This window comes from Diabrotica undecimpunctata, chromosome 1 (genome assembly GCF_040954645.1).
Source record: "Diabrotica undecimpunctata isolate CICGRU chromosome 1, icDiaUnde3, whole genome shotgun sequence".
NCBI classification, from domain to species: Eukaryota; Metazoa; Arthropoda; class Insecta; order Coleoptera; family Chrysomelidae; genus Diabrotica; species Diabrotica undecimpunctata.
In genome coordinates, this window is record NC_092803.1 from 162,895,744 (window position 1) to 162,908,412 (window position 12,669).

General features: G+C 31.2%; 1 protein-coding gene across 1 annotated transcript in view; it reads right to left on the reverse strand.

Moving 5' to 3' along the window:
• LOC140432465 (nose resistant to fluoxetine protein 6-like) overlaps positions 1-12,001 on the reverse strand; it is a 62,750-nt gene extending 50,749 nt beyond the window's left edge. Inside the window, exon 1 of the mRNA XM_072520375.1 lies at positions 11,774-12,001. Within this exon, the coding sequence (XP_072376476.1) occupies positions 11,774-11,960 (187 nt within the window). The 5' untranslated portion in view covers positions 11,961-12,001. The remainder of the gene's footprint in view (positions 1-11,773) is intronic.
• Positions 12,002-12,669: the final 668 nt, after the last annotated feature.

The window sequence follows — 12,669 nt, forward strand, 5'->3', positions numbered from 1 at the left end:
AGGATTACTGTTTGAAGTACGTACCTATACAATAAGCAAGATAATATTCTCAAAAATACACGGAAAAATAAGTATGGAGTTAAGCTTTTTGAGCTTTGTAGTGACAATGGCTACACGTGGAATATAAGGATTTATGCAGGTAATGAGAAAAATGAAGGTAACGCTTCTGTACCAACAAATGTAGTGATTAACCTATCAGAAAACCTTTTGAATTCGGGACGTACGATAGTAGCCGATAACTACTATACAAACCTAGAGTTCGCTAACATTTTACTTGACAAGGAAACTCACTATATTGGGACGCTAAGAGCAAATCGTCGTGAAAACCCAAAAGAAGTAAACAAAACATTGAAAAAAGGGGAAACGTTTGGGTTGGAAAACGAGAGAGGCATCTGCGTTCTGAAGTGGAAGGATAAAAGGGATGTCTTATTACTATCTACTAAACACACTACCGAAACTCGAGCAATTCAGCGACGAAGTGGTGTTGTTCATAAACTTCAGGCTGTAATGGAATACAATGAGGCAAAGTCCTCAATTGACCAGTCAGACCAGATGGCAAGTTATAATTCACCTGTACGAAAGTCACTTAAATGGTACAGGAAGCTCGCTGTAGAATTTCTTCTTGGTACATCCCTCGTAAATTCTCACATTATTTTCAACCAACTAGCCAATAAAAAGATGAAAATAACTGAATTTAGAGAGCATGTAATAAAGTCGCTCTTAAGTTATGAAGACAACATTGAGTCACAGAATGATTCCGAAAGGGAACAACAACAAATACGAACTACAAGGAGATCGATGCAAACTCATACTTTGGTGAAAAAAGAAGGACCATATGATAAAATAAAGAAATACTGTAAAGGTTGTTATAAAGAGAAGATTCGGGGAAACATAACAAAAAATCCGGTCAAAAAAGTAGTAACACACTGTGATACTTGAGAAGGTCAACCACACCTTTGTTTAGATTGTTTCAACAAACACTCCAAATAACCGATAATTTTTAATTTCTTTTGTGTTCTTATTTAACTTTTGTATGTATTTCAGTTTGTAATGGGTATTTTTTATAGTTTTATATTTTTTACTCGAAATAAAGATATGTCAAAATTTCGATATCATTTTAGTCTCCCCTATTCAGCCAAAATGAAAACTGATATGTATATACGACGACTGTATGCCACAATGGTCGAATACTGCAATAATTTCGCTTCTCTACACGATCTCTAGCAAAACAGGAACTATATCACAGACCGTATCAAATCGGTCGTATACGACCGCCGTGGCATGCAGCACTTATTGAACTGTCGGTCGTATACGACCGCCTGGCAGTCAACCTGTTAAAGTTTAAAAATCAGAGCCAGTAAAGTTACGCGAGGGAGAAATCCGAGCGTTTTATTTAGTGTAATAAAGAAGGACAAAAAATGTATAATCCATGTTAAACAAGAAGCGAGTAACATTTGTATTTTACTTGGTCGTATGTTTTCGCCTTATATTTATTTATTTACGCTATAAACAAATCAAAAAAAGAAAGAATTTAATTTGTATTAATGGAAGAAATAAGATACGTTTGAGAAAACTATAAAATCAACAAAAATAAAAGATAACTACTCGTATAGACATATTTGTTTCATTGATAAAAATTTCTAATAGATAATTTACAATAAAGTTCATAAAATTGCCCAGTGATTTAAATGATAAATTTTCTTATCAGTTCAAATATTTTAATTTTAACTTTTTGCGATATATTTTATTAATGTTTTCAATGTTTTTACAACTGAAGTAACAAGCTTGTTATTACTGTATAATCTGTCTAGAGAAATAAGGTAAAAAAGTACTCTGTATTTTGGCCCGGCCAGGTATCTGACAAGTTTTTAAATTTTTGTGGACCTAACGATAACAAAAACCTCTAGACTACTCTAATATGTAATGTATAAAACAATACTATAATATGTAATAACAACTTTAAAAACTATTCCGTCAATTCTTATCGGTACCGGTGAGTCATAGATAAGATAAACTTCCGACTCAATGGGGGAGGGAACTTTTTGGCCAAACATATTTGTAAGGCATTTATAACTTACGTAGGTAATGCAAAAATGATGACCTGCGACCTAATGCCGTACAAAAATATTGGTACCAAGAGCAGAGAAAATTACCAAAAGAATGGTCGGAAGCAATAATATGTCCCATTTACAAAAAAAGAGGTAAGAGCAAATGCAAAAATTACAGGAGCATAGAATTGCTAAACGTCGCATATGAAAAAGAATGGGAGATATAATTGGTAAATACCAGGTAGGTTTTAGACAAGGAAGAAGCAAAACAGAACATATTTTCTTGCTGAAAGAAATATTAGAGGAAAGCTATCAATACCAAAAATGGATCACAATATTATTTATAGATTTAAACAACATTTGATAAAATAAATAGGAAATAACTGTATTAATCACTTGAAGAACTAGAAATAAGCAGAAAAAACATGAAAAAACAAAAACATAGAATGTTACAACTAATACTACGAAGAACAGAAAACCAAGTAAAAGAAAATATTGAAATATCAGACAATTTCCTAGTAAATGAAGGAGTAAGGAAGGACCACTTTCATGTATTCTCTTTAGTCTTCTCCTGGACAATGTTCTGCGGAAAGCCAATATAAATAGAAAAGGAAATATATATAATCATAATATTATATCAGATATATGCAAGAAGCAAACAGGAAGTGATACAGATAACTAAACAATATTAGAAGAAAAAGCCATAAAAAAGAGACTATATATTATTGACATAAAAACAAAATACATAAAATGTACGGAACAAGATTATACAAGCGGAAAGTATTTAAAGGTGCAAACAAATAATAATACAATTAGATTGAAGGAAGTTGAGAGGTTTGAATGTCTAGGAATAATTAAAAATTAAATCCAAATTTTTACAGTAAATAAGTTAATAAGAAATAAATGCATCTTAAGAGATGCCAAATTAAGAAGATAAATAACGGTTTTTAGGTCTATAGCTAACTTATGCATTAAAGACATCGAAATTAAATAAAAAAAACAAGAAGAATTGATGAAGATAGAGGAACAAAAAGTATTAACGAAAATATTTGAAGGAAAAATGGAGAACGGCATTTCGATCAGAAGGACAAATCAGAAGGACAAAATGAGGACTATGAGGAGCCCAGTATACAAGAAGTAATAAGTACTGGTATGTTTTACAGGAACTAATAGACAACTTGATCAACTTGTATCGTATATTAATTTACTCCAAAGTCATATTAAATTTACAATAGAAACAACAAAATCAATCCATTAATTTTTTAGATTTAAAAATCATCAGACTTAAAAATAAACATGAGTTCTCCGTATTTCATAAACCTACCCATACTGACACGACTATACACAATTCATCATTCTATCCTACACACCATAAACTGGCAGCCTATCATAGCATGTTACATAGATTAATAGAAATTCCGATGTTAAAATACAACTTTGAGACATAATAAAATATCATTAAGCAAATAGCACTAAACAATGGATACAACAAACAAACAATTAATAATAATTTAAATCAAAAATTACACAAGAAATCCCTGAAATTAGTATGTCAACCACCAGAGAAAAGTACCCAGTACCTTCTGTTCGATTACATATACAGGCAAAATAACAAAAAAAATAGCCAAAAATATAAAAAAGAGAGGAATAACACCAGCTTTTAGAACAAACAACAACTTAGGCAAATATATTAAAAACAATAAGAGCCAAAACAAAAAGCACTTACACAGTGGTGTATACAAACTTGAAGGTGGCGACTGCCCAAAAACTTACATCGGTCAAACTGGTAGAACCTTTAACAAACGTATAGCAGAACATAAAAGAGCTTTCGATAATAGGAAAACAGATTCTACATACCCACTTCACCTCCTAGATCATAATCATTCTTTTAATGACAAATTTCAAATTCTTCACATCCAAAATAAAGGCTTTAAGTTATCTTTATTATTAGAATCTATAGAAATTCTCCCCTCCTCAACCTATTTCGTAAAGACTATAAATTGTAAACACATCAAAAAATAGATCACTTGAGAAAGGCACTCTGCCGAAACAGCTGTAGTGATAAAATATTATAATAAATTTTGTGGAAGTTTTGAAAAAAAAAGTTTTCAGTGTTTTATTATTATATAATAAGAAATTAACGATTAAGATGGCTAGGACACATAGACACAATTTCTATTCAGCAGCAGTTTTTGTAGATGTATCTTTTTTACCCTTTTTGCTTTATCGCATTCGTTAGTAACATCTTTTTTACGTTTCCTGTAAAAAAAATTATGAAACATTTCAAAAATCAAAATAACAAATTATGGTCAGTTTTGACATTTTGTATATCTAATGGTCCCCCTCGTTTGGTTCACAAATGGACTCTTCCGCTGTGACTGTATAAAATATGAAAATGTTTTACTAATAACACTTTTTATCGCACTTTAATACAATAATCGAACTGATAATTGCAAAAATCCAACATTGTAGTTAAATTTGCATGGAATTATAAAAATATAAATAAATATCTTTTGATAGTACATTTAATTATTATATAAACTAAATAAGATGTTTAAAAATAACAAATTATAAAAAAAAATGTAAATAATACATTTAAAATTAAATAAAGTAATTTTATTATTTATTGATTTTTTATATTTTGAAGAAATTTAATAAGTTTTTATGTTTGCTCCTAACGCCATCTTTTAACGTATTAAAAGAGCATACCCATGTTGTTTACTTATGGCAAATCTGTCAAATTCAGACCTATTTATTAATATTAATAAATATTAATAATAAAATATAAATAAATATCATTTGATAGTATAATTTAATTATTATACAAACTAAATAATATGTTTAAAAATAATAATTGTATTTATATGATTTATATTATTTTAAAACGACAATTATTATAAAAATTTAAACAGATGACTCATTGTTGTTATTCATAGGATGACATTTATGACTTTTATTAAATTTTGACAATCGTTACGAATCGAATATTTTAGGGAAAGATATTCTTTTAATTTGTTACTTCTTATTTAATGTCTCTATTTTGTTAGTTATTTTTCATGCAGATTTTAATTTAAACCTGCTTAGAGTAAATATATGATGACTAGAAACGAATTGATCGAGACTAGTGAATCAATGTCAAGAACCGCTATTCTATAACGCACCCGCGACGACGCCGTTTTGTAGCGCTAGTTCCGTGACGCTCACCTCGGCATTTTACTGTATAGAAAAAAAAAGTAATACAATGTCAGTATAGAAAATCTTACAGTATATACATATATACTTTGATGTAAGATTTTTAGAAATAACTTTAAAATGTGGCTCATTAAGCTGATGGTCCGGAAATCATTGTAAATTTTTGTTAATAACTTAAAAATCAAGATATTATAACCTGTAACACTTAACAGATAAACTACAGTCCAAAATTAATGTGATTTTATTCGCACTTACTGCTAAATCTCTGTATCAATTATTGATTATTATCAATTATATTATATATATATATATATATATATATATATATATATATATATATATATATATATATATATATATATATATATATATATATATATATATATATATATATTTCTTGGGAATTGGTTCATTTAAGATTTAGTAAAATCGTGTATATGTATAAATGTCTAAAATAATGTCATACTTCTTCAGTTAATTGATTAACCTCGCCCAGATGAGATAAATAACAATATTTGTTTTCTTCGTGAATTGTATTCGCGATAACCAATTCCGACAGGGGGCGCCCAAGATTTCAAAGATGGACGATAACTTCGAGAAAACAAATCATTTTGTCATTTGATCTCGAAGCTAGAAAACGTTTAATATAAATCATTTACACGTGTGTTTTGCCAAAGTAAAAGTTGGAGTACGTTCTTCAAAGTTTATTTGTCTGTGATTCGAGTTTATACATGCTGTAATTGACTCCCAAACCTGAATAAAAATAAAATTAAATGTTTGTTTTTTTACAGTATGTCTCAAACACGGAAAGTAAAATTTACATTATCTCAATTATTTTTGTGGTTGCAAGGTCAGTAGAGATCTTTAGTTGAGGGTGAGGCAGTTTTTGCAGCTGTCCACGTTCTATTTTGTAAATTATGCCTTACGTTTTCTACTTCATGAGACCTTTGGGGCAATTTAGCTGATGGAACAACATTTTTCAGTCTTCTCAATTTAGTTTCAGGTGTATGTATAAATATATTAAAATATAAGTAATATTTTAATCAACACTTATTTGGAAAGTAATCGTTCTCAGTAAAATGTAAACTGCACAGTCATGTTCTTGGTTATAGGTCTGCCAATTCGCAAAATGCATTGCCAAATTTTTCTCATATTCTCGTCCAGCGGAAACTTATGTATGGAATTTTTGTTGTGAATTATAATAGGATAAACATTGAGGAACACTGCAATAGTTGTTTGAAGTCGAAGTCATTGGTAATTACAATATAAACCGGTCGCTAATATGTATACAAATTAATTGGAAGTGGATGCTTTTGAAATCTACCACCAGGCGTCGCCCACTTTGCGGTTCCTCGCGAATATAAAAATATCCCATTAATAAACTTCGCTACTGTCAAAAGTGTTTCGCATTTAGAACGTAACCTACAAACTTTGATTAAGCATAAGAACTTTTCCTTATTTGCGTCAAAAGTAATTTATAATTAATTTTAAAAGGACTTTGATCTTATCTTTTTAAGATCAGTATTATTTAGCTCTTAACATAGATTAGATATTTAATTATAATCTTCTATATTTTATTCCGAAGATTATGGGTGGTCCTTTGGAATTTATTGCGTTGTAGTATAATTATCTTTAAAATAAAATGGACATTCCCCTTCTACTAGCATAAAAATTATACGTTAAACCAGGAATATGAAATTAAGAAGGTAATTAGAAAGAAAAAATAAAAAATTATTGAGATAATCCTTGATGTACATCTACATAAGTACATCTACATAAATAAATAAATAAATAAATTTAATGATAAAATGGGCATATATTACAATCATATTTGTAGGAAAGTTAAGTGAGCACATGAATAACATAAATATAAAATGATATAATGATCGCACAATGGTAACGATAAAATAAATAATAATAAAAAAAAAGCAAAACACAGAGAGCAATATACGCATTTGAATACAACCCTTCGCAGAGAAGATCATCGGAGAATATCAGGCAGGATTTAGGCAAGGAAGATCAACCATCGATCAATGGTTAAACGGGTATTAAACAAAGTCTGGGAACATGACATAGATGTTTAATATTTTCGTCGACTTTTAACAGACACATGACTTAATAAACAGGACACACTGACTTATACAAAATATTAGGTGAATGTGAAATTCCGCTCAAACTAGTTAGACTCATCCGAATATGATTAGAGACACAGTGGCTCAGATACAAATACAACATAAGATGACAGACCCATTTTAAATAACACAAGGTACAAAATAGGATGAACTTACAGTGATTTAGCACTGGAATAGGTAGTTAGAAAAACATGAGAAGGTAGAAACAACACACTTATCAAAAAATCAATCCAACTGGCAGTATATGCAGATAACATAAATATCATGAGCAGAACCAAAGCAACAGGTGAGAGAGAATAAGTATACGGAACTTAAGTCACATGCTAAACAAATAGACCTGTTAACAAGCAAACACAAAAATAATAAAATCTTCGTACAAAGCCAATCGAAGAGAACAACATGACCCTACCTGACAGTGGACAATTTAGAAAAAGTAGATAACTTTGTATATGCAAGGGAAGCATTACATTCCCTAAAATCTAAAATTTATTTTCAGTAGTTAAAACTACATAATCATATTTCAAATTGATTTGTAATAATTCAAATATTTAAAGATAGAATATGTTTATCAAGAAATCATTAAATTACGTTACGAATGACAATTACTGGCAACAGTGGACAATGACTGGTCTATGTTTGGACGCAATTTCAGAAATCATTCTGCCCGCGCTAACATCGGTCAATTCAATCAGCACTCGTCAATAGTCGTCAAATCTTTTACTCAATTTGTATGGGATTGCAATTCTAATATTGCATGGGATGCAATATTAGAAATTAGAATTGCTTATCATAGACAAGGCGACTAGATCAGTTCGCATTTCAGTCTCAAGTATCACATTGTAATATATCGCGTTTGCTGTATTTCACGTGTTTTGTATTTTTATTAATTTGAGTAGTTTTTATGAGATGAATTCAGATTTACAGCAACCGTGTACAAGTTCTCAAGCCTGTCAGGCAAACAGTAATGAACAGATCAAAACCATTAATGAAAATTGAATTTAAATAATTTGCACTAATCTATAAGATACATTTTCAGCTAAAATGTATTTAGAAGTAGTTATAAAACAAAAGACTTTTGGGAAAATACGAATTAATCACGCTCTAGATAATCAGCTTAAAATTAGCCACCGCATGAATCTTTAAATAGGGGAAATTTTGTGGATTTAACAAATTTTTTATCTGAACATGATGAACTACTAAAAAATCATTTAGATCAATCTACCTTATTTCGAGATACCTCGAATAGGATACAAAAAATCAAAGAATAACTGAAAGAAACACAATTTATTTCCATTGTTCTAGATGAAACTACAGATATCGTCAATTTTCGGTTGTTATGCGTTACATCAAAAATAATGGGGAAATACAAGAACCCTTTTGGGGATTTTTAGATATAACTGCAGATAGATCAGCAAAAGGTATATTTGGACATGTTTGTAATATAGTTGGGAACTGGACTGTGGCTCCAAACTTGTCGCTCAAAGTTATGATGGAGCTGCCGTAATGGCTGGGCACTTCTGAGGATTTCAAACCAAAGTTAAGAAGTTTCAAAACGCAAATTTTTGTGCACTGCTAAGCACACAGGCTAAATTTAGTTCTAGCGCAATCGGACGCACTCAATAAGACTTGCAAATTATTTTTCCAAACCTTGAGCGGAATGGCTGCTTTTTTCTAAATCGTCCAAAAAGGCACATGTTTTAGATGTCAGTCTTCAGAAAAGGTTCCTTCGAGCAGCTCTCACCAGATGGAAGGTTAGGTTAAGGTTACAATGGAAGGTTAGTAAAAACAATGTCCCAGTATCGACAATCCCTAATAGACTTATTTGAAAGCATGTTGGAACATAAAGACCGTAGGGACCCTGAAACTGTGAATTCCTCAAGAGGTTATTTGGAATTACTCAAACAAGATTTTGTAGATATGATATGATGTGATAACCTTGTATGTAATGAACAAGTAGAATTGCTTATAAAGAGGAAGAAGAAAAAGAAGAGACTTTTTTTGTGAAATAATACATAACATTTGCCAAGAGCTTAAAGAAATATTTAAAAACCTGTGTGAATTAAGCCAATATGCCAATTATAGTTTTCCGGAAAAAGCTTTTAATTGTATAAAAAGCATTATGCACACTGTTTTGGCATTCTTTCCCTGCATTCCTATGAGGAGCTATGGATGTGAAACTTGGGTGTTGACACAAAAATATCTAAACTGCATAGACATCTTTGAAAGACATTTAATGAGACGAATACTAGGCCCTATAAATGAGAACAACAAGAGGCGAATCAGATACAATTATGAAATATAATAATATATACCTGCAGCGTCTTTGTATGCTTCTCAACACTCTGTATAAATTAATACTAGTTCTAAAATGCTGACATTTCTAACACAAACTGAACTGGATAAAGCATATTGTGAGATTTCAAAATTATCTGACTTAGTGATGGAAATACCTGCTACAAGGTAGAACGAAGTTTTTCTGTATTAAAGCAGATTAAAAACTTTAACTGAGGCTAGCTAACTGAGTGATTTTGTCAATTGAAAAAGAACTTATTAAAAAAATGTCTGAAAATCACAGTTTTTATGAGTCTGTCATAAACAAGTTTGCCAAAGATGACAGAAGAATAGCCTGCATAGACATCTTTGAAAGACAGGTAATGAGACGAATACTAGGCCCTATAAATGAGAACAACAAGAGGCGAATCACATATAATTATGAAATATAATAATATATAAAGAACCACCTGCAGCTTCTTTAACGGGAGCCCATGTATTTAGAATTAAAGAAAAACTGTTGAATGCAAGAATACATGGGGAGAGACCTATTGGAAGATCGCTAAGTGATGGCAGAATGATGTGGATAAGAACGCCAGAAATCTCTTTAGTAGTCAATCGTGGAGGAGAATGACTACAAATCGTAACGAATGGAGAGGTTTTCTGATAGAGGCCAGGGCTCAAATTGGACTGTAGAGCCATATGATGGATGAAGTTTACAACTTATAAGTCGATATCAGCTTGGAGCTATAAACAGTCCTTTAAGTACCTGACGGGGCGCAACAAAGTAGCTTTGCTGCGGGTGCCAATTGTTGATAGTTAGATTATTGGCAGAGCCATTCTGCGGTGTAAAAAAACTTACATAGTGAAGAATGCCAAAAAATGGGAAAAAAAAATGGGTAGTCTACTGGGAAAATATCCCTTAAAGGCAAGTCCTCTCTCCAAGTAAAAATAGTCTTAGAGCTTCAGAAGACTGAAATTAAAGTAATTACAGGTATTTTCATTGGATATTGATCACTCAGACATCATATCTGTAAAATGGAAAGTATACAGAGAAATAGGAAAATTCTGCAATAGTTCAGAGGAAATGACCAAAAATATTGTCCGCAACTGCGAAGTAATTGTCTACTAACGCTATAAGTATCTGGAACAGATCTTTTTAGAGCCAATCAAGCTCTAAATCTCTAAATTACACATATTCTATTGTACTGAATATAGATGTTGGACATACACAAAGGATCTTACAGGTCTTAGTGTGGAAAGGTTTCGAGACCAATGGACTCTTTAAAATCTACAATCTAACATCTACTTAAACAAAAAACAAATATAAGTAGGAGAAAAGTTCTGCATATATGAAAAAAAATATATTAGAACCACAGAACACAGAAGTAAAAAAGCATAGCAAAAATGATAGCAAAAAAATAACAAGAAACATAAGAGAATTTTCCTTAGCCCAGACTACAGCAACCAAACTCAGAGTAGCTCAAAGACAAATGGAACGCTCGCTACTTGGACTGACTCTTAGAGACAAAGTTATAAACGAAGAAATAAGAAGTAGAAGTAGAAATAATAAGAAGATGGTTGAAGTGGAACTGGGCCGGTCATGTGGACAGAATGAATGGCGGGAAGTGGATCCAAAAGATTACTGTGTGGAGACCACGATCTGACAGAAGAAGCAGAGGTAGACCACCTACATGATAGACAGACGAGGTCAAAATAATCGCTGGGAATGGGCTCCAGGAAGCTCAAGACCGACAGAACTGGAAGAACTTAGGGAAGGCATGTGTTCAAATTTGGACGCAGAAGACTGGATAATGGTGATTACAAATAAACTACTATTGAGAGAGAGAGAAAAAAGGACTCCTTGAGATCGTAGAAAAATAACTATCTCCTAAACTAAATATGAGAGAACAGAGTGAAGCATTTTGATAGATGACTTACCAACCAACTGATGACATTCTGTTAACAACAACGAAGTAGGTTTGTTCAGAGCGACGAGTTCAGCCTGGCATGAGGAATCCTTATTGTCGCACAATCAAAAATAGGACGTTTGTTATTTTACTTAAAATTTACACTATTATGAAAGTTGTTGATATTTGAAATGTAGATTAAAAAGAATAAATTACTTACGATTCCATACATCCTGTAAATCATTTTTAAATAATTCTGCAAATTGTTTTCTACAAGAGTCAGAAAACGTTGTACTGTTAAGATTATTTTTCACAAGTTCTGACCAGTAATTGTAGTCTTGTAAAAATTTAAGCTCATTCTGGGATGACACGATAGTTACGAGGAATAAAATAAATAGACGCTTCATGTTTCTTGTAGCTTGACGATAAGAAACTGATTAAAAGCTTTCACCAAAATCGAATATCACATATCTGATTATCTGACTGAAGTGATTTGATAAGCTTGTTAACAATAATATATTTAAGTGGGCAGATGTATTTTCTCAATAAATTATTTTTTTGGTCATTTAGTAGAAAACTAGTAGATAAAACTACTAAATAATCAGAAAATGTACTAGGTAAATTTATTAGAAGGTAAATTAATTAGTAAGATAAATTTATTAGAAGTTGATCTATAATTCTATAAGCCTCTTCTAGTATTTATTGAAGTTTATGTCGTCGTAATAATCACCCGATTTAGATTGGGATTTCCATTTTAAATACTAATCCTTAATGAATCCATTCTCATTACCTAATAATTAACCGACCGCTACAACTGTTATCTGTAACTATCTGTATCTGTACAACTTCTGTGCTACAACTGTTATCTGTTATCTGTATCTGTTAATGAAACTGATCGACTAAATAAAAAGAGAATAAAAGAAGCTAAGGAGAGAATGTTACATGAGCAGTGCCAAGAACTAGAAGAAATTGAGAAAAAATATGACTTTTTTAACATGCATAAAAGAATTAGAGAATTAACAGGAATGAGAAAAACACTTCAAACTAGGCAACTAAGAGATGAAAGTGGTGCACTTATAACAGATATAAACAAAAAATGCAGAGATGGACACAATA